General features: G+C 43.0%; 1 protein-coding gene across 2 annotated transcripts in view; it reads left to right on the forward strand.

The window, feature by feature from the left end:
• Positions 1-21,258, forward strand: part of VPS53 (VPS53 subunit of GARP complex) — a 67,348-nt gene that overhangs the window by 3,476 nt on the left and 42,614 nt on the right. For both annotated transcript variants that reach the window (XM_065694622.1, XM_065694623.1), the window contains exons 3-7: positions 543-592; positions 1,350-1,416; positions 15,982-16,068; positions 16,345-16,460; positions 17,588-17,707. In XM_065694622.1, the coding sequence (XP_065550694.1) occupies positions 543-592; positions 1,350-1,416; positions 15,982-16,068; positions 16,345-16,460; positions 17,588-17,707 (440 nt within the window). The remainder of the gene's footprint in view (positions 1-542; positions 593-1,349; positions 1,417-15,981; positions 16,069-16,344; positions 16,461-17,587; positions 17,708-21,258) is intronic.

Below are 21,258 nucleotides of genomic sequence, written 5' to 3' on the forward strand. Positions count from 1 at the left end.
CGACTGTTTTGGCTTTCAGCTGTTTGTATTTAGTTTGCTGGTGGTACTTGCTTGCCTTTTTCCTTTTGCTAGTAGTGGTGAAGAGCTGTTTTCCCTGCAATGCCCCTGTTACAGCTCCAGCAGAAGCCAGGCCTCCTCCAGCCTATGTGCTGGGCTCTGCAGCAGGGTCTCTGCCCAGGGAAGGTGCAGGCTCTGTCCCCGTTGCCCACTGGAGGTCACTGTCACCACAGTGCTTCGGGAGAAGTTGCTGACAAGGCAGGGCTCAGGGCACCCTGCTTGCTCAGGGCTGGGTGGGAAGCAGGAAGCCTTTGGGACCTGGAGAGCTGCACCTTGGCCTGCCCTGGCTTTTGCTGCTTTTCTTGATGTGACCTGAGGGTTGCAGCTAAATTGCTATATGTCTCAGTGCCTCCATCTGTAAAACAAAGTAATTGCTCTTCTCTTTGTAAAGTGCCACTCAAAGCATGAGGTGTCACAGCTGATTTGTATCACAGTAAAAGGTTCCCCATTTCACTTCTCTCTCTTTTTTTTTTTTCTTGTTGTAGTCTTTGGCAAACATTGATGAAGTTGTGAACAAAATCAGGTTGAAAATAAGGTAAATGTTTCTCCATTTCATTGCATCTCAGGTGCTGAGTTGTCACTGAGGCTTCATTAGCACAACCCTTGCACTGGAGCTGGGAGGAATTAATTTGCTGGAGAGACACAAATAGGATCAGCCTCAAAGTATAATAGTGGGACAGACAATTACTTATTATAGTATTTTATATTTTGCCTCTATTGTGTAATACCCTTCAGGTTATTTTAGCGGATGGGTTGCAAAGTAGAGCTTTGAAAAACAATGAATTAAGAATCAACAAGTACCAAATTTTAGTACAGCTTAAAGGCTGACGGAACAAACTACCCAGAATTTGTTAGTGAGATCAAACTAGCAATTGTAAAAACTTTCATTATGTATTACTTGTCCTGTAAGTACAAAATAAATGCAAGTATGCAGGAAATACTTAAATTCTCTGTGCAGTTTGGCATTGCCAACTTGAAATGATTGAGACAGCACTGTAATATGGGGAAAGCTGAAATGAAAACTGACAAGAGAGGACTGACAGTATTGCTTAAAGGAAGAGAAATGCAAGAAGCCCTGATTAAATTAGGAAATGGATTCTTATTTTCGTAACAGGAGTTTTAAATTCTGTAAGATAGTGATGTCCTATGGGGGTGGGGAGGGGAAGTGAGTTTAGCGTTGGTAGCATCAGCTTTTTTATGTTAAATCAGTTCTGTAGCTCTTAAGGTTCCCACAATTGTCAGGGTCAGGCACACAGAGAATGAGTTGGACATGATAGATTCTTTTTTTCCAGGAGGTTGGATGACAACATTCGAACTGTAGTGAGAGGACAGACCAACGTTGGACAGGATGGCAGGCAGGTACGTGCATCTCATCTCTGGTATGCCAAGGATTCTCATCTTGTGATGCTGAATTGAGGAATGGCACTGGCAGGCAGAAACCCGCTCTCGTTGTTAGGGAGGCGTTTTTGCTGTCTCTTCCACTGACTTTGCAAGCTGCTCACAGAACAACTGTTCTAACCTGCTTTTTGATCACCCTCCAAAGAGAAGTGAATGAGAAATTGATTTAAAAAAGCAAAAGCAGGAGGCTTGCAGTTATGGCACTCTGAAGCTAAAGATAAAATGAGCAGGATTGAGTAGGTACAAGTACATTTAGCTACTGAGTAAGGATCAATAAAAGGCTATTTAGCTTTTTAACTAGGCTGTTTGCTGAAGTATCCTGAGTTGGTAGTGACTAAGCCTGATTACTGTCTGCCAGTTCATCTCGCATGTCCTGTTCAGCTTTTCACTGTCTTCTGCTTGACAGATGTGTTTGCTTGGAATAAAGTACTGAATAGCACCCCCATGACTGCAGTGTTTGTTAATGCTGAGCCTGGACCACATGTTATCTGATCCTGAGTTATCATCCAGTGTGGCTGTTTTTCCTGTTGTCTGTTCTGGTTTAGACCAGGAACATTAATGCCTTGAGTCGTCATCATGATGCTTTCTTCAGTGTCAACACTGAATCACCTTTCTAATACCAGATTTAAGATTAGTTTACTGGCATGGGGTAGTCAGGCCCTTACCATCATGGCTGGCTGTATTTTCCATTTCTTGCAGCAGTAACAGTTGGTGTATATTCCTATCCTACCTCTGCTAGAGTCTGTGACCTTGAGTAAATTATGAATTATTATGAATTATTTAACTTTTCTATGCTTTCTTACTGCTTTTGGAAAAAAAAAAATTCAAGATGCGTAGCTCTCCTGGCAAAACTGGTTTGATGGTTGCAAGGTTTCCTGAGTACTACTGTTAAACTGGTGATGTGCTTGGGATGTGGCATACCTAGGAGTGATGCTGCCTGCAGTCACTGTGCAGGAAGTAGACAAGAAATCAAGTGGGGAGGCAATTACAGAAATTGAGGAGCGGTGCAAGTTTGGATATGATTGAAAGCTGGTGCTGTTGTAGCCTTTTGGGCCGTTCAAGGTGACAGATTCGGAGAAGACAACAAAAAAGCAGGATTAAGAAGAGCTGTGGGCAAGAATTGCCCCAAGTACCTCACGACTTGCAGGTCCAAAGGATGATCATGGTGAGAGATGAACAAAAGCAGTTCCACGGTCAGCTATGCTTGCAGGATAACAAAAGTGCCTCTGTGCTATGTAGATTCATCCACCTTTGTTTAGAACTTTGTCTTATGTCTGTGCTTTCTCACTCTTTAATCCCTTTGAAGATCTCCAAAGCATGTACAGACAGACTTGGGTCACTATCATGCTCTGAAGTACTAGGGAGGCAGATCTGTCTGTGCAGCCTTTCATTTAGTTTATTGTAAAGGAACCAATTAAACTCCCGTCCAAGTGAAAACTTTCAAACGTGTGTGTATATGGCATGTCTGTGCAGGGCATCTTACAAGTGGCCTGGAGCTGCAGTTAATCACGAATAGTCCTGTATTTAACTGTGAATTTTCTCTTTTTCCTTCACTTTGCTGCTTTGCAAGGTAGAAGCAGACTTTAAGACAGGTGCCAGAGCTTGCAGTTGCATGTGCTAAGACCAGGCAGTCTCCCAGGAGCATAACAGTTCTTTCTTACTTTAAGAGATCCTAATACTAAAACTGTTCAAATATTGAAAGTGTTAGTTCTCTGGTAAGAAAAATTGTTTCAATCTGAAATGGTGAGAGCATTTCTGCGTTTCTAATCCAAGTCCACAATCTCACGCTTGTATGTGCATTCCATATGTCAGTTGCTGGAACCAGACTGTTACAGTGGCTAGACCTTGAAATTTAAAGTAGTAAAGGAGCATCAGCAAGCGTTGCATGTTATCTGGTGGGAGGAACTCGCAGCAGAGGAGGTCATCTTACAGTGCTGGGTAATGCTTGAATTGCATTTCAGTTTGAGATGGAGTTTTGTATTTGCCTCCCCAGAATCAGACAGAGGAAACCTAGAACAAACATTTGCTGTTCCTCTCACTCCCTGCACTACTGAGTTAGTGTATCCTATGTGCTAGCTGGGGGAGTAAGCAGCCTTTTTCACATGACTACCCTGCTGATAACCTGATTGTGGGGGTGAAAAACCCTCGCTTCTCCACTTCAGCTGCCTGTTCTTGTGCTGAAGAGTGCCTTTGTTTCACCAGCATATTCTCAGTGGAATCAAGGACACTTAGAAATGTTAATTTTTGTATAGAGAAATAGGCCTGGCTTCTCCCACTTGCAGAGGAAGGCTTTAATTTTCCAGTGTACAGTAAGAAACCGATTTGAAACAACTGAAAGCAACATGCCTCTAAGACAAGTCAATGCTCTGCTAGGAAGGGAGTCAGTGCTACTGAAAGGGGCTTTTTTTTCCTTATTTACCTTTTATGGTAGTAGTTTGTAGTTTGGTCCCACAATAAAATTAGGTTCTTGCTTCTCTGATCTTATTAAATTTATATGAAATTTGTATCCTCGAGACTAGTATTACCCTGCACAATTTGATTGACGCATGTATGTGGATAGATACTGTCATCCTGTGAACCCCTCCCCTGTGAAGCCCAGGATGGAGATGATTATTGCATTTTATCATAGTAACCACAACTGCAAACCACCCTTGATTAATAACCCCATCTGCAAAACATGCAAACCACCGATTAATAAAGAAACAGCTAGCAACCAGCTTTTGCAATAGGTTTGAAACAAAGCTTAACCCTAGCCACAGCAAAAGGGTTAAGCTTCAGATACCTTTTCCTGTTCATAACACTTTCCTACTGTAAGAGGTGTCTATAGCCTGCAGTGCACAATACTTGCAGCGGAGCTGCTTTTGAAAAAGCCCTTCCTTTCTTTTGACCAACTGACACACTGAAACTCAAGAGGAACGATGCAATCCATCGTGTCCCTGAAAGTGTGTGCTGTGAACAAAATACATAGGAACTCTGATGTTGTAGCTGCTTGAATTTCGGTGAGGGCTCAGAATCTTGTGCATTTATTGCAAGATTGGGCCTGGAAGGTGTTTTGCAAAAGCCTCTTTCCTTCAGTCATATTCTTTCCTGACAATTCATGATACAGACTGATCAGTGTTTGCCAGAATTGCCTGACTGCGTGGTATCTGAGCTGGAGGAGCTGTTCTTGTCTGGCGAGTAAATAACAGTTTGAATAAACATCCTTTCAATCTCTGACTTCCTTCCAAAGGAAACATAAACTGCAGATGCAGTGGTAGAAGAAAAAAAGTTCTTGTTGAAGTCAAAGCAAGCCAGGAGGGGGTTCCCTGCTGAGTCCTGGAGCTCTGTTGTCTGTGTTAGCTGTTCCCTGCCTGCCTCAGGTTTGAGTGGGGAGGCAGAGCTGCACACATAGGGGGCTGCCATCTCTGCTGCCCTTGCAGGCAAAGGGGTCACTGTATGCCCAGAAGCTAGCTTTGACTTTCCTGTCTCCTGTCAGCCTTAACCAAGAGGTTGGAACCAGGCAGGTTCAAAGACAAAGAAGACAAGCCAATGGTACTTAGTCTTTGACACTTGCTTTGTCTTTGGGGAAGGGCTCATTTCCTAAGTGAGCCCAGTCAAGCAGCTTTCCCTCTTGTACAGAAGAGCGGTGCTTTAGTGAGCCTTGTCAGGAGCTGCACCATCGTGGCTGTCCAGGAGAGGGGAGCCCAGTCTTGGTTTTGAGACCAGGATAACGTTTTGCTGATAAGTGATGGTGAGGGAGTGCTGCCAATGGAGATGTCTGAATAGTGATGCATGTTATTCTCCCAGTTAGAGCAATCTGAATCCCAGCTGGACCCTGTGGGAATATGTAGTATGCAACTATGGAAATGTGCTCTCTGTGCTCCTTAAGGATAGCAGGTTCAAAATCCTAATTGCAGATCCAGCTACTGTATTTGCTGTGATCCAAGTCTCCTGTCCCATCTGGCTAGAAGTGTGGCAGCATTGGGGATAACACTTCTGTGCTCCACCTGGGTGTTGAGATGATTGAGCAGGTCTTCGAGGTAAATTGTAGGTGTGAGAAGGATGGAAAAGTAGGGTTTCTTTTGCAGTCAGTCCTTAACTTTTAAACTGTTTCCCAAATAGTCTTGATCACATACACATGTTCGTATAAAATAGTATCTAGGTGTCTGAAAAAGCAGATTCTAAATCTAAAAATAAAGTCGTTCAAATAGATGTGGCCCCAAAAGGGTTATTTAAGCAGCTCTAAAGGCAGGAATGCACCTTCTCCACAAAGCCTAATGTTTCCCAGTTCAAAGTATCTGCCTTTTTGAAATTTTGCCCTAGAATTTCCTCCAACTGCAGAAGCCTTAAAATAGTCTGGCTCGTTTGGCTTCCCCTTCCTGGTGCAGTATTTCAGTGGAATTTGTAGACAATACCATGAACCTCAGAAATTGTCTCACTAATGAGCCTTTTATGGGAGGAAACAACAGTCGTGGGTGGAACATTCCTCAGCAGGGCGTAACAAAATTTTCCTTGGGACTCCCAGACTTGGGCTATTTCGGATGCTTTGGGAGAGGCTGGGAATGCAGGAGCTGCTGAGCTTCAGTGGTAACAATATGCAGTTCAGGCTGCGCCTGCAGTTTCTGGGGAGCCAGTGCTATCTGATTTTTCCCTTCTGTAGGGTTTTTCTCAGAGCTGCTGCTGAACTGGAGTCTGGGCTGACCTTGCTGCAGGCTGCAGTCCACTTGTGGCATGATTTCCTCTCTGCCCTGGGGTGTAGTATAAACAGTTCCCATAGATTTTTTTCCACTGAGCGTTTAACACATTCCGCACGGTTTTATTTGTCACTCCTCAGTTGCGTTTGTTGCTAAAGCTTCTGCATCAACTGGCTGTAATTTTTTTGACAGTTGCTGACATGTCTTTACTGGTTGGTTGGCTGAAGCTGCTTCACTGATCACAGAATCATTTGTCCTTGTAATAAAGTAGCCTCTGCCTTTGCAGTCGAGTTTAACCCTTGACGGTATTAATGCAACCAGGATGGGGGTGCCCGGGTCAGTAAAGGTGAAGCAGCTTCGTATGAAATCCATTTCAGAAGGAATCGAGAATTCCAGAGGAATCCCAGGATCCTTAATGGATTTGTGGCTTTATAGTTTGAGTCTAAAAAAAAAAATACATTCTCTCTGCTCCATTTCTCCATTCCTGCCCTGTAGGAAATAATAAAGTAATTAAAAAGGTAATAAATGTAAAAGTGAAGTAATAATAAATAAAGTGATAAACACGTAAAGTAAATGTCAGAAATTAAATGAGTAAAGGCTGTGTTTTAAAGAAAAGCTTGGTTTATTGCTTAGTATCTCCCGTTGTATGTGGGTCTGGCTCAATTAGTGCTAGAACAAAGTTAAGCGTTAACTGGAAGAGAAAATGGATTTGTTCTGGGCTGGGAAGAGCCTTGCATGTTTCTCATGGCTTAGGATGCTGGTTGGTAACTCGGATTGCTTTGGTTGGCTCCTCCTTCTTTGCTTTGCTCCATGAGAACAGTAGTAGTTTTATTTCATAAATACAGCAGTACAAGCAGAGAGATGGCAGCTGCTGTAGTTAAGAATACAGATATATTCTTGCTGTCCAGCCTGAGCCCAGCACAGCAGCAGACAGTTCAGTTAGCCATCCCATCCTTTGGAAACCAATGCTGTCCTTTCTGGTGGCATGTGAAAATAAACATCTCAGCTCTGCAGCTGTGGGGAGGCTCAGACTGCCTGCCCTGCCCTGTGTGTGCTGCCCTGTCTGGCAGTGGTTAAGCCTTTGGAAGGAGGAGGATGTGTCTGGCATAGAAAAATGCCCACAGGTTATTGGGTTTGACAGGTTATTCATAGATGGAAGTATGTGAAATACATTTTTGTTGGGTTTTTTTTTTTCCCTTTAACTAGAGATCAGGAAACACTTTGCAGAATCAATATAGGGAAGAAGAACAAGATGAAGATGGACAGTGAGCGGAAGAGAGGGATGCAGGTGCTACATGTGACAGGCAGCCATAGGGGTATGGTACTCCCATGCTGAAGGGATCATTCTCACTACTCAAGTGCCTGTGTAGCCAGTGGTGTCCTGAGCTTCAGGACAGGTAGAGGATGGTGTCACTGGAGCCAGCAGCTTGTCCTGTCCCCAGTGCTGTGAGTGCTGGGTTGCAGCAGTGTCAGCCTGGAAGGCAGGGAGGTGATTCTGTGCACTCTTTGCATAAGCATGCTTCATTTGCAGCACTGTTGCTTCAGCTTCTCTTCTTACCTCCACCTGTTTGCGTGGAGGTGGCTTTTCAGCTGCATGTTACATTTCACACTAAACAAAGGTAGTCAGGGATTTCAGGTCTCCTACTGCAGGCACTTTAATTTCATTTTCATTATTTATTTAAGTGCATGCTTGCTTCCAGACATCATATCGCATGCTGCTTTCTTGGCTGCAGTGTCCAGGTTCGGCTCACAGGGTAGATGTTGATATGGGGACAGCACTGGCTGCCTTTGCCCAAGCCTTAAAAGCACGAGGTAAATCACTGTAAGCTCTTAATAACTGGTTAAGCCTAAGTATATAAAATATTTGTGGGCTTTCTTGTGTCACAATCCATGATGTAGGCACCATCTTTCAATTATATTCATTCTCTCTTGCATTGCTAAGTTTTAGTTGCAGGGGTTTTCTGATGAATGGCTCATTATTCTGAAACATGAGCTGACTAGTGTTAGTTTTCAATTTGTTTTAAGATGGTGAATGGCTGAGGGTCAAATATTGTCTTAAGCTGCGTAATTTTATATATTTAAAGAAAAAAAAAAGTTATGCTGCAGATTCTGTAAGGCTCCAGTTGGGTGATTAAAGCCCCATAATATTTTTTGTAACTAATGAATGATAAGTAGAAGTTGAGCTGCCAAAATAAATCAAAAGTGAGTTTCAGTCATCTCCCTAATGAATTATGACAGTTGGGCAATGTCCTTCCCATCAGGAGACGCAGGGAGCTTTTTCTAGCCTAGAACATGTTTATTGAAAAGGGTTTCAGGTAAATGGCATGCCAAGAAGAAATAGTGCTTTTTTATTATCATCCTGGCTACTGGCCACGCAAACTGGCATCTGCAGCTGTATGAAGAGATCAGGCATAACTTTTGCCATCTGCTGCAAAGCCTGGTTCAAGGCAGAAGCAGGTCTGAGCTTGACCTTGCCTTGTGCTTCTGTATGGAAAGGTGGTTGGTGCACCCTGTCACTGTCCTGCAGCCTGAGGCTGGAAACCAGGTCATGTTTTGTGCTGGCAAGAGGCACGCTTGCTGATGCACTGAAGGCAGTGAAGCTGCAAAGTAAGACAGGGCTGTTCCACAGCCAGTGCTGTTTGATTTTGATGCCAGAAAAGCAAGAAGCCCAGCCTGAAAATAGAAATCTTGACAACAGGCAGGAGATTTTGGTTTACTGTGGATCTTGGTTTTTTAACTTCCTTTCTCCTTTTTGTTGTTGTCTCGTATCTGCTGTGTGGTGATGTTTATTCCAGCTGTGTTGCTTTAATGCTTATGGCAGGTGGACTGTCAGCATTTCCACTTAGAAATCCCTACTTGTAGGGTTCATGGCATGGTTGTCTGTTCCCCCCACCTGTATTTTGCCTCTTAGCTCTCAATCCAAACATCAATCTTGCAAAGTCTGATTCAACTCGAGTGGGTGCTAAACTTGCCTCCCATGGAAGTCAGGCATGTCTCTGATACAGCAAACATGACCGCAGTGCTGCCTGCAGGCAAATTAACTGGAATCCCTCAGTCATTTACAGACAAATTCAGTGTGCAGCACCCCGGATCAAACAAAACCAGGCAACTTGCTGGTGGTCAGAGAAGCACGTGTGTGCCACTGCCTCAGCAGGAGGAGAGGCCATAGAAGACAACATGGGTCATGGGCACAGGGAGGTGCAGTCAGGGTGTGAACAGAAATGATGTGAAGGGCAGAGACTCACAGCTTTGAGCTTTGCTATTCTGAAATAATGAGGGGTGATAAAGGAAATAGTAAGAGTCTGCCCAGAGGAGTTTTTCCTGTGTGATAATGGTGTTTAATGCATCGAGCTGGGTGTGGGGGAAGGCTGTTGCCCTTCCCCTGCCAACCTACATCTGTGTGATGGAGCTGTGGTAACCCACTGTGAGGTCTGTGATAAAGCTAAAGGCTTTGCTAGAGGGTTGTGTAACTCACACCATGAACGTTTAAATGGCCACGCCATTCTGGTGCACATTAGCTGCGTGACTGTAAAGCTACTCACTAGAGCAAGACCACTAAAACTATTGTTACTTACAGCACATCACCACCTTTCTTCATGGTGCAGGCGTCAGTGTGCAGGGCTGGGCAATGCAATTAAAACTGACAGCTCAGTGTTGGACTGGTACAGTATGGGAGTTAAGCTGACAGGTTTCGACCAACACAACCTGGAAATCACCTCTTGCTTCACACTGTGTCCATTGGTGTTTGTGCAGCTGCTCAGAACATGGGGTTTGATTTCTAAGCTCTATTTGGAGGAGTTAAGTGAAGGGGGAGTAGAAGCAATTTCAAGCTTGGTGAAGTGTTGGACATAACCTGCTTTGTTGATTTAAAGTGTCTTGTGCAGCCTTAGCGGTTAGGGTTGAGCTGATGACACAAAACTGTCTTTTTCAATGACAGTTGTAGTAGTTATGTAGTATTTGATCAACTCCTAAGGTAGAAATCTGCTAAAATCAAAACCAAGGGTGATGAGCCCTTCAGGTTTGTCTGTTCAGGGAAATTAGCTGGCATGGCTCTGACAGACAAGCAGCTTTGGCTGCGTGGGTTATCCCTAGCTGTAAAACTTCAGAGTTTTCTGCAAAATGAAATCAGACTGAGAATCAAAGCACATTTCCACCCTTTCTCAATCTGGAGGGGCTCATTTATGTGAGGTTTTAGTGGCAGAAATTGTTAGGCTGGTCACTGTGTGCAGGGGTTTCTTTGAAATCTCTGCAGCTGAGACTCCTTGGAGCATTGGGGATGGGAACGTATTTTTAGTCATGGTCTAGATTTTCATTGATTTGGGTTGCAAGTGTGGCAGCAAATGAAAGAAGCATTAACGCTCTGTATTCAAGAGTGGGGACCCATCCAGGAACATGAAATTCCCAGCATCCTAACCACAGCCCAATTTGTAACATTAAAAATACATTTGGATGCTGCGAATTTGGCAGATCTGTCAAGTGTCTATAAAATACTTAGTAGAGGGCAGCTTTCTGATGTGAGTAATAACATCCAATTGAAATACATATTGGCTAGGATCAAAGCTAGCACATTTCTAGCACAACACCAGTGAGCATATGGAAACCATCGAGGTATTTTAACAATTACTGAGGGGAACGGTGTTAATTCAGTTAGTCCCCAAGCTCAGGCTTTCCCAAGAAAGCGAACTTCCTCTGAAAATTTGCTTTTCCCCCACTTCAGCAACATTTTGTAGTCACACACTGGCCTCTCAGTTCTTGTTTGTGTATTTTGTAGTGTTTCAATAGTCGCCTTCATAAGGTTCCTGATAGGGTGAATGAAGAGGTATTTAGAAATCAACACACTCTCTACTCACTGTAGCTTGATGGGAGCGATGTGACAGCTCCATGCCTGGGCCGTGCAGGGAAGGAGGGTGCTTTGTGCATCTGCAGCAGCTGTGGGTTTTTAGAGATACTGACTTGAATTCACTAAACTGGGTTGTGGGGTTTTTTCCTTGAATATTATTGCTAATGCTGCTTTTATGTGTGTTAATGCCAGTCTGGTACTGTAAGTCACTGGAACATAACCTTCTGAATGATGCATTGCTTCAAAATAGAATTAGATGTCCTCTTGTCTCACTTCGGGTTATTTTCTTTCCTCGTTTTGCTGCTTAGAAGATCTCATATGAAAAGGTGACACAAGTGATGATGTGCAGACTGACCTTAGAAGTTGTTTGGGATAATGCCAAGTAAAGCTGTTTTTGAGTCAGCCTTTTTCGTAGTGATTCATGGTTCAACTCTGCTCCCTGTTGTTTTATACTGGTGTGTTTGCACTCTTTTTTCCCATTGCATCTCAAGGTGAAGAAGGTTGGAGAGCTATAACTGATTCATGTGCTGTGTTTTTCCCTCCAGCTTTGGAGAGTTTGATGAAAAACTGTGTAGCTCAGTGTCTGCCCAGCTTACCTGGGGTCTGGCTGTGTGCTCTGGAGTTGGGTCTTCCAACTCTTGTATGCGATTTCTCAGTCTTCTGTATTTCATCTCTGCTGTTAACACAGGAGCAAGGGAACTTCCATTGCAAAAATACAGATTGGCTGAGAAATGGGGATGGTTAAAAATACATGATTCTATGATTCTACAACCATGGTTTTAAACTGGAAGATTCCCCTGTGCGTTCCCTGCCAAGGATGGTGCTTTGGGTCACTGCTCTGCAGCTGCTGGGGCTGTACCTTCTCAGGTGCTACACATGGAGCTGTGCATTGCCCCACAGAGACACCCCACTGTGACACCCCACCATTGCTGCTTCCCTCCTGCAGCCAGGATGTGCTCATGAACCCACAGCTCCTGAAGCCTCCCGGGGCAGATGATGAGACACACTACACCAGAAAAGGAGGAAAGTGATACATAGCTGAAGCCTGTCTTGTCTGGAGTGCTCTGTCTAGAGTCTCTTGCTCTGTTGCTGGTCCTGCCCTCTTTGCTAAATTTACAGTTGTCAGAGTAGCTGAGGTACCCTGGGGACAAACATGATGGAAAGAGCCTCAGACACCACTGACCGATGGCTCTGCCTCTCTCCAGCAGTCAAGCCCTACCCATGCCGTGTTTCTCAGCTGGTGCCTGGCCTTCAGGGACCTCAGAGGTTGCATAAAGTTTAATAAATAATGCTGGTGGGTTAATTGTAGCTTGCAGGCTCAGTTGTTGATTAGAGTCATATGGTGTTTTTCCAGTACATCGCAACCTTAATTTCAACATCCTTGTTTCATATAACCACAACAGATTATCTATTCGGTCTCCTTCTTTATTTGTGGTACTCTGCCCCTGAAATGAACTGCTAGTGTAGAGAAGGAAACACAATAGCTTCACGTTTGCAAGTTTGGAGATGTGTACATTTACATGTTTCCCAGTTGTGCTCATGAGGAAACCAATAAATTAGTCATACAAGGTGAACCCTGCCTCAAGTAATCTCACAGATGCAAGACTACTGCATGTAAACCAGTTACGCTGGAGTAAGAACAGTTCCTGTTCTCTGGATACTGTTTTGGGTTTAGAATTTCTGTCCAAAATAAAACTGCTATTAATAAAACAATTACAAAAGCAGTAAGAAAATGCTGAATGGTTGTGGTTTCCCTTCTCTTCTTTTGCCTTTAATTGTTAGATATATCAATAAACTTCTATATTACACCTTGAACAGTTAAACCTATTTTCATGTCCCAGCTTCTTATCCCTTAATAATGAAAGCCATTTATCAACTGTGAGGTGTTTTCTTAAACTTGAAGTTTGTTTTTCATTGGTTTTGCTCTTTCCTTTACTCTGTCTTTACAGTGACCAGGAAGGTGAAGGTTTTTCTCCATCATTGACTAGTTTTCTGTATTTCCTTCCTCTACACGCAATATTTTACTATCAGGTGTTACAGTGGGAATGTTGCAGCCAAAAAGGTTTCATTGGTTTCTTTAAAAAGAACCATAAGAAAGTTTAATTGGAGGCTTTGTGCAAGAAGTAACACTTTTAATTTGGTTCTGAACTTCCCATCATCTCTGTCTGACAGTTCCCTCTGGACTTAAAATAATAGATTTTCATGCAGTGTTACTTTCAGCAAATCTTGTTTGAAGAAATATTTTCATCTGTAAATGTAAATGATATAGAAAACCAAGCATGTTGATGAATTTAGTGTTGTTCTGACCCAAATAAGGAATATGCAGATCTATTTTAGGAGAGCAGCTAAAGATTTATGTCTTAATGGCAAAGTAAATACTTGGAAGCGAGTTTTAGAAAGGAAACGAGTGTTTATGAGCAGTTCTGATTCACTGAAGTCTGCGAAGTTTGCTGAGGACTTCTGTGTGTGGTGTTTTTTCTTGAACAGTTATGGAAATGTCTGCCCCTCTGCAAAAGATGTGATAAAGAACTTGAACAGAATGGCAGGGGCTGTTGGGTTCCTACATCCCACCCATGCTCTTTTTCACAGCAGTAGGAAACCGCAGTTCTTTAATTTATCAGATGGGGGCAGAGCATGTTGTCTTGCTTGTATTTTTCCAGAGTCTATAAGGGGGTTAAAGCCACAACTGTCTGAGGATAAATTATGGGCAGTAATATTGGAAAAGATCCCTGTATTCAAGTAGATGATATTCTGTCTCATGAGGAAAGCATAAGACCATTATCCCTTTGTGAATAGGGATTCCAATGTAAAACCTGTAAGACCTCAGGTGGAATTTCTTACTCATGGTATCATTTACTCTGAACTTGGTTGCTGAAGGCTGTCAAGAGCAAATGGCTTTGAGCTGTGTACTGATGCTTAAAGTAGCAACTCTCAAGTACTCTCTTCTTGGAGAGCAGGTTAAAGATGCCACCCCAAGGAAAGGATTGTGGTGGATGGCTGAAGGTCTTTAGTTTGCCTTGGCAGTCATGCTAAGGAGAGCTGCTATGGCTGTTGTCTGAACTTGCATCTGAAAAATCATCCCTAGGAGAGGGGAATGGGATCAGAGATGTGTCTTAAGCGTATTGCTAATTGGGAATATGGGGTGGTCCTGCTGCGTATCTACATGGCTCTGCTGTGCTGCATGAGTGTAGGACTTCCACAGTCTCCTTATAGATGATCCTCCATACCTTGCTCCCAGTGGATCTTCATGTGTGTGATCCTAGCAAATACCAGTCCCTGCAAGTTGGTTTGAGAAAATGTAAGGTTTGTGTAAGTTCTGTGAGATTGCCTTGGCTTTGGATATGAAGGAGGATAGCATCTGGTTTTGAAGAATCTTTTAATTGGCAGGATAAATCCTCGTCTCTTCTTCTGGAGAGTTCAGCAGCTCTGCCTTCTCTGGGATCATGCAGAGAAATTAAAATTTAACGTCAGTGCTGAAGCAAAGGGAAGTAGCACTTGGCTTCTGTGAGGAATTTCAGGTTGACTTTTATATATATATATATATATATATATACATACACACATAGGCCTGTCCACATATCAGAATATGCAGGATAGTTGCTGCTTGCTTAATAGCTCACTTGAGTAATGTGCTGCAGCTGTGGTCTGGGACTGAGTACAGAGACTATAGTTAAATATGTTGAAAGGAGCATTCTTTAGTTCTTTGGTGTGCACTTAATCCACATGCCTTTAAATGGAAGAGAAAACTTTATCCTAAAAGGTGGCTAGGTTGGAGCCAAATGGGAAGGTAGGTGGTGGTGTCCATTTCTGATTTAGTTGTCCCTGCAGCACACTTGTGTGTTCACTTCCCTTAGTGAACATGCTATGTGATAGCTGTGTGACACTGATAGATAAAGTGTTAACTTTCACATGATTCAGAATATATTTTGGAGGAGACTTCCCCCCCCCCCCCCCCCCCCTTCTGGAAAATGAATTGTAAAACGTTTCCAACTTTTATACTTTTATTATAATGCAGCTATGTTCCAGCAAAAGCTCCTGGCAGATAGTTTGCTCATACATTTCCAAATGAAGATGTGTTAAATTTATTTGCTGAAGGAGCTTGTAGCTTGTGCTGTAACCTTGGTCATGGGACTGGATATAAAAACAGAGGGATAGAAACCCACTGAACAGCGGGAAACAAAGTGGAGTTGGAGCTGGAAATGTTATCAGACCGGGAAGGCAAAATGTGTTGAATTGCTTCAGATTTTGGACATGTGATTGTGGACATGTGGCTTCACGCACTGAATCCACGTGTAGTTCACAATGGTTGTGTGAGGTCAGGATGCACCATGGTTGTATAAGGGGGACCACGTGCCCCAAGAAGCTGGCAGTAAAACAGCACAAAACCCTAAGGCCAGGCCCATTTCCCATGCTCAACCCTCTTTACCCACTAATCCTGTGCCCACTCTTCTGTGCCTAGAAAGAGCTGTTCCTCCTGCACGTGGGTGGGAGGCTTGAGCTGTCCACCCCAAAGGAATCAGCAAAATACGTTGTTTTCTAACAGGATAATATCCTGCTGATTCAGTGAGGGGTTTAGGCAAGCCCTCACTGTTCTGTGTGTAACGTGTATTTTTTATTTAGAGCTAATGGTGAATGTGGAGGTTTCATTTTCCTGCTGTAAATACATACTGATTGAGTACATTCTACATTTTACCACACTTTGTGTGTCGAAATTTATTGCAGTAACCTTAAACTTATTCACAGTTTTTATTACAGAGGTGATTTCCTAGAATTTCTCGTTTAGATTTTGCCAGAGCATTATTATAAAATGGATACTGAAGCCCCGGTCTCCACTCAGGTTAAGTATCCCAACATGGTACATTGATTTTTGATGTGCTGACAATGTTTTCTTTGTGAGAAAACAGCTTCCCTCCACTGCTCCAGCCCAGGGGCTGTAGGGAGCAATTGTGTATTTCTTAGAAGGTGAAAACTGAATGTAGTTTTCTTTCCACTCTAACCTTGTTTCTTTTCCAGGCCCTGGAAGAAGCCCAGAAAGCCATTCAGCAGCTCTTTGGGAAAATTAAGGATATTAAAGACAAAGCTGAAAAATCTGAACAAATGGTGAGCAGTAGTTTCTTTCTAACCTTTGAAAGGGAGCGGGGCACTGACTTTTGCTTCCAGTTCTCCTTAAGGAGAGAACATTTTTGTCTCTGGCCCTTCTGACTGGGTGATAATTTGCTGTCAAGCATGTGTTGAACCTCTAGCGTTGTTTGTGTGTTAGCATGGTTGTAGAGCTAATGTGTCTGTCCGGAAAAGAGGAGAGGGTTCTTCTTATATCCTTAAAATTTTGTTACTGTGGCTTGATACTTCACCAGACTCGTTTTTTTTGTGCTCTAGGTTAAGGAAATCACACGGGACATCAAGCAGTTAGATCATGCCAAGCGTCATCTGACCACCTCCATCACCACCCTCAACCACCTGCACATGCTGGCGGGGGGTGTGGATTCACTGGAGTAAGTATGTGAATTTTCAGTGGTACATTGATGCCACTGCTGAGTTCTTAAGTTTGCTGCAGTGCTCTAAATAGGTCTGTAGCAGCTGCTTGTTTTTCTGGAGGGAAGTTTGCTTAATAGGTTGCAGTCTTGATTTTTGCTGGCGGATCCTTTCTGTGTTACTCTGAGTGACCTGCAAGCTGTGTTGCTGTATTTAATGGTTTGCAGCATCGATTGCTTGAATTGCTGTGTTGATCCTGGGTGATAAGGAATGAGTCTGGCTTCATTAAAGAGTAAGTCTGTGCAGTTAAATATCCTCATCAGGGATATGCTGTTCAGGGAGCTGGGGGCATTTTTATCAGTTTTATGTCTTACACTGGAATGAGTTCTTTTTCAGGAAGGTCTACTCTAGTCCTGAGAATGAGTTTAAAGAAGCCTTACAGCTTGTACTCTGTACGAAGGGGGTTAGATGTTTCTAATAGTCCTCTGTGGGTTTTTTTTAATGTGCTTGAGCACACAGGCTGGGGACATTCAGTCTTTTACATGTTGCATCTCTGAAGTTGGGAGACCCAGGCACAGCCTGGTCTTGGATGAACCCTGGGTTCTTAAGTGTTCAGAATACAGTTTTACTTAGGCTACTGGCTCCAGTGGAATCATCTTAAAGGATGAAATAAAAATAAATAAATGTTATTTCTTTTCTGTCACTTCCCTGTGAAAGTGATTAACAGAAAAGTCAAGGCTAACAGCTTTTCAGCAGAATGATCCTCCTCCCTGTGAAGCTTTAGCTCACACTTTCTGTCTGGTGACGAATGGCTTAACTCGGGTCATTACAGTGAAATAACATTTACTGCCTCCGGACCCATACTGGGAAGCGGATGCATTCAGGAGTTTACATGTTCTTTGCCAAGCCTTGCTTTTGACATTTATGTTTTTGAGGCACTGTTGGATGTGTGCTGGATAGGTTTATTTTAGTATCAGTTAAGTGAAATTTTAATGCTGCATTGGAATGTTAATAAAGAGTTGTGTATTTTAGAAGGAGAAATGTCAATAGGCACTGGCATGACCCAGTGGGGATGAGGTAACCTATGGAATTACCACCCAGGATTTTCATCAAATCTGCCTTTGTAAATCTTTAATTTCCTCTACAGGGCTATGACCAGGAGGAGACAATATGGGGAAGTGGCCAACCTTCTCCAGGGTGTTGTGAATGTGTTAGAGCATTTCAACAAATACATGGGGATTCCTCAGATTCGACAGCTTTCTGAAAGGTAAAATGGTCAGACCCTGAGCACTTGCATGCCTGCTGGGAAGGGAGGTTAGAAAATGCATTAGGCAGAATCAATGTGTCAGGGATGTAAAGTCTGGACATGGTCCTTAGAGCTTCTTTCAAGCCAAAGTAAATAGGTTAAAATTGGACACAATTTGCTCAACTCTTGAGCAGCCTATTCTGTTAATACTATTCTGTTAAATAACAGTAATTAGTACAGATATAATTAATGACAATTCTGCGTTTCTCATTGACTGGCTTTTAACGTACTAGAGTAATCCATGGGAGTGCAAATGTGATCTTCATGTGCAGGTGTTTGAACCCTGAGGTGATGCTTTCTTCTGCTTTCCTGACCTCAGTGATAGAATTCAGCAGCCTGGCATGAAGCAGAAATGTATACATTAACATCATGGTGCGTAGGACCCCTTTCTGCCCAGGCATGTGCCTTACTGCTGTCAAATTGCCGTTAAGATGCACCTTTGCCCAAGGCTTTACACAGGCAGGATTTCTTTTTGTGCATTGTCAAAACTCAGTTACTCTGAGCACCTTGAGTTTCTTCTGCCAAAACCTGCTCCGGTTGCCCAGTTCTGTTGAGATTTGAAGCTTATAGCAAATCCTCCCAAAATTGCATGCAGTACACCTTGACTGCTGAGTTTATGTAGTCTTGATTTTCTAATGTGCAGTTACACACTTAAATTTGGTGAGTTTTGATGGAGCTCCAGCAGCAAATGCCCACAGTTCTCAGCAGTAGCCCGATCTCTGAGGGCCTTGGCTTCACTGGGAGGTGACAGATGGGTGTCAAGGGAATGAGGCCCTCTCTGTTCTAGGGGCCATTGCTGTCCCTGGCCAAAACCTACTCTTCCTGCTTTACAGCAGGTTTTACTTCTCTTACATCACACACACAGCGTTTGCTTAACAGCCTGTAGTAGTGCTGAGCATAGCTCAGAGGTGAAAATAGCCTTTTAACATTAGGGATGAACCTTCTTAATGATACGGCCATACCTGAGATCATGTGGGAATTGCAAATGTATCACCACCATCCTCTTGAGGCCTGAGGTGACTTTGCTCATTACAGAGGTACTTGAAGGAGCCTTCCAGGCACAATAATTAATGTTTTTGGTAACTCCTCTTGCTAAGACAGCAGCTGGCTGCCTGTGCTGTTCAGTGATGGAAACAGTGGTTGAATGATTTGTTTGTAATATTTTCATCTGTTGGCCTTTCTTTATGGTATAGATACCTCTTCCAGAAACCCCAGATGGAATCCATGAGATGGAGCAACAGAAAAATTCACCCTAAGTCTAGAGAGAGAGAGATGGGGCCTTGTTTTAACAAAGCATTTGGCCATAAGCATTTGCTTAAATTAACATGAACATCAAGGAAATATAAACATATGTCAGGGCTTTCCTGAATTTAAGCTGTTGTCTATTCCAGCCTCATGCTCAGAAAGATAACTTGCTTCATTTTCTTCGAGTGGTAATACCCTTGGGAGAAACCTGCTGTCATTGGCCATTTTAAGACCAAATATAATTTAAGCCCCGGTCCAGAATTTTGGCTGGTTTTCTGATGGATGATTATTTAATACTTTTGTAGCTGCCGATAATTAGAGCAAACAATTCAGGCTGCTGCTAAAAGGCACAGTGGTTTCGAGTCACGCCAGAGAGCCTGGCAAGGACATTGGGAGAAACTTCTTTTGTTTTATTCTCCCTTCAAGATAAGGATCTGAAAAGCTCAAGAAAGTCTGTTCCTCCTATTTTTAGAATTGCCTCGGCAGGGTTTTCCTTCCAGTGTTTACACAGGGAGAGTTGCACCATCTGGTAGCGATAGAAGCGGCTGCTTGTGGGGTGAAAGAGGAGCTGCACCCACGGTGTTGCTGGGTTCTCTTTACTGCTTTGACATCCAGGCAGCAAATTACTACAGGGAGGTCTATGGCACAGTAATATCTGCTTTGGAGTTTGACTACACGTGTATGTATTAGGGCCCAATTTGGAGCTGAGTTTTCACTCTCTTTGCTTGGGAAATACATTCGTGATTCATGAAACATCAAAGGAAGTTTGCCTGGCTTCTTGCAGGGCTATTTTTAGACTGTGAAATTGCTGGGGTTTGATATCTCATGAATTTGGTTTAATGGTACAAATGAAGCCTCTGAGATGTTTGTGAAGGCAAGAAATGCGTTAGTAGATGCTGGCACAGACCTGTGACAGTAACCAAAGTCTATTATATACAATAAGTCTATTATATACACTGTGAAATGAGCAGAGTCTGTTGCTTTCTTTAATAAAAGAGCCTCTCTTTCTTGTCATGAATGCAGTGAAGCCAAATATGAATGGGAAACCATGGGAAGGAGAAGTGCCTGCTCTGGGGTGTTGGATGTGCCCTTTGTCATAGGGTATTCAATTGAGGTTCCTGCTTCTTGGTGCTGTGAAAACTAATGATGTATTTTTAATGTTGTTTTTCACCTGTTCTGTCCCTTTGAAAATAACCAAACCTCTTTAAGTATTAATTGGAAACCTGGACTGAAGTCTCAGAGCCAACAAGGAGTTGGCTGCTTGCGGTGATCCTGTTGATTTAAAAGTGGCACAATTCACAGCCAAATGTAAATATTTTCCTAATCGTGTTCTTAAACCAACTTCTTATAGGGTACATTGGAAGTTGTTTGTTGTAGTAAATAGAAATATTTTGTTTTCTGTCAATCCTCTTCTGTTTTCTGTCTCTGGAGGGAGTGTATAATTAGGAGTTACAAACCCACCCATGAAAGTGGTCGAGAAAGCCTAGCAGATAGTGGAAAAAAGCCTGGAAAGTATTTAGGAGAAAGATGATTATAAGTTTGTCACAGAAAACAGGCTAGCTCAGCCTCTTTTTATCTCACCAAGCTGCCAGGCCTAGTTTAAGATTAGTTTAAGATTACCTGGTAGCTTTGGCTAAAGGAATTGTGGCTTCTAGTAATTTAATGTCATTTGAAACATAACAGTGGGTTTTCTTGTGTTTATGTTTTTTTAAAGGCGGGGAAATGGGGGAACAAAAGCCACTAATAATAAAACAAAAGTCAGAGAAACAGAAATCACTAACACTCGAGTAACCAGAGGTTTTGGCACATGCAAGCAACCCCAGGAAAAGGCAATTCCCTGCTGCGGCGAGCCAGGATTGTTGCTGCCATACCCCTGCATGCTGCCAGGGGGAATCTAGTCAGGAAAAATATTCTAGGAAGAGATCCTAAATCTGTTATCAACCGAGAGCTGCTGGGGTTGCTTTAGTAGGCAGTTCCCTTCCTGCAAGTGGTTAAGCACACACACTTTTCTACACTCGTGCAGAAATGGCCCTTCAGCAGTGAATGCATGTGAAGCCGGTCATGGGGTAGAGGCTTTTATCGCTGCAGTTTCCATTGCATGAAGATTATTCTGAGTTATCAGAAGCATTACAGCTTTACATGGGAAGTAATAATCCATAGTGGCTGAAGCAAGTGCCTTCCTGTGTTCTCTACCTAAAGCAATCGCTCTGGAGAGAAATGGCATAAAGGTTTTCATGTTTCTGGGTGCCTGCTCATGGGGAAAAAAT

The sequence above is a fragment of the Lathamus discolor genome, chromosome 14, assembly GCF_037157495.1.
Source record: "Lathamus discolor isolate bLatDis1 chromosome 14, bLatDis1.hap1, whole genome shotgun sequence".
NCBI classification, from domain to species: Eukaryota; Metazoa; Chordata; class Aves; order Psittaciformes; family Psittacidae; genus Lathamus; species Lathamus discolor.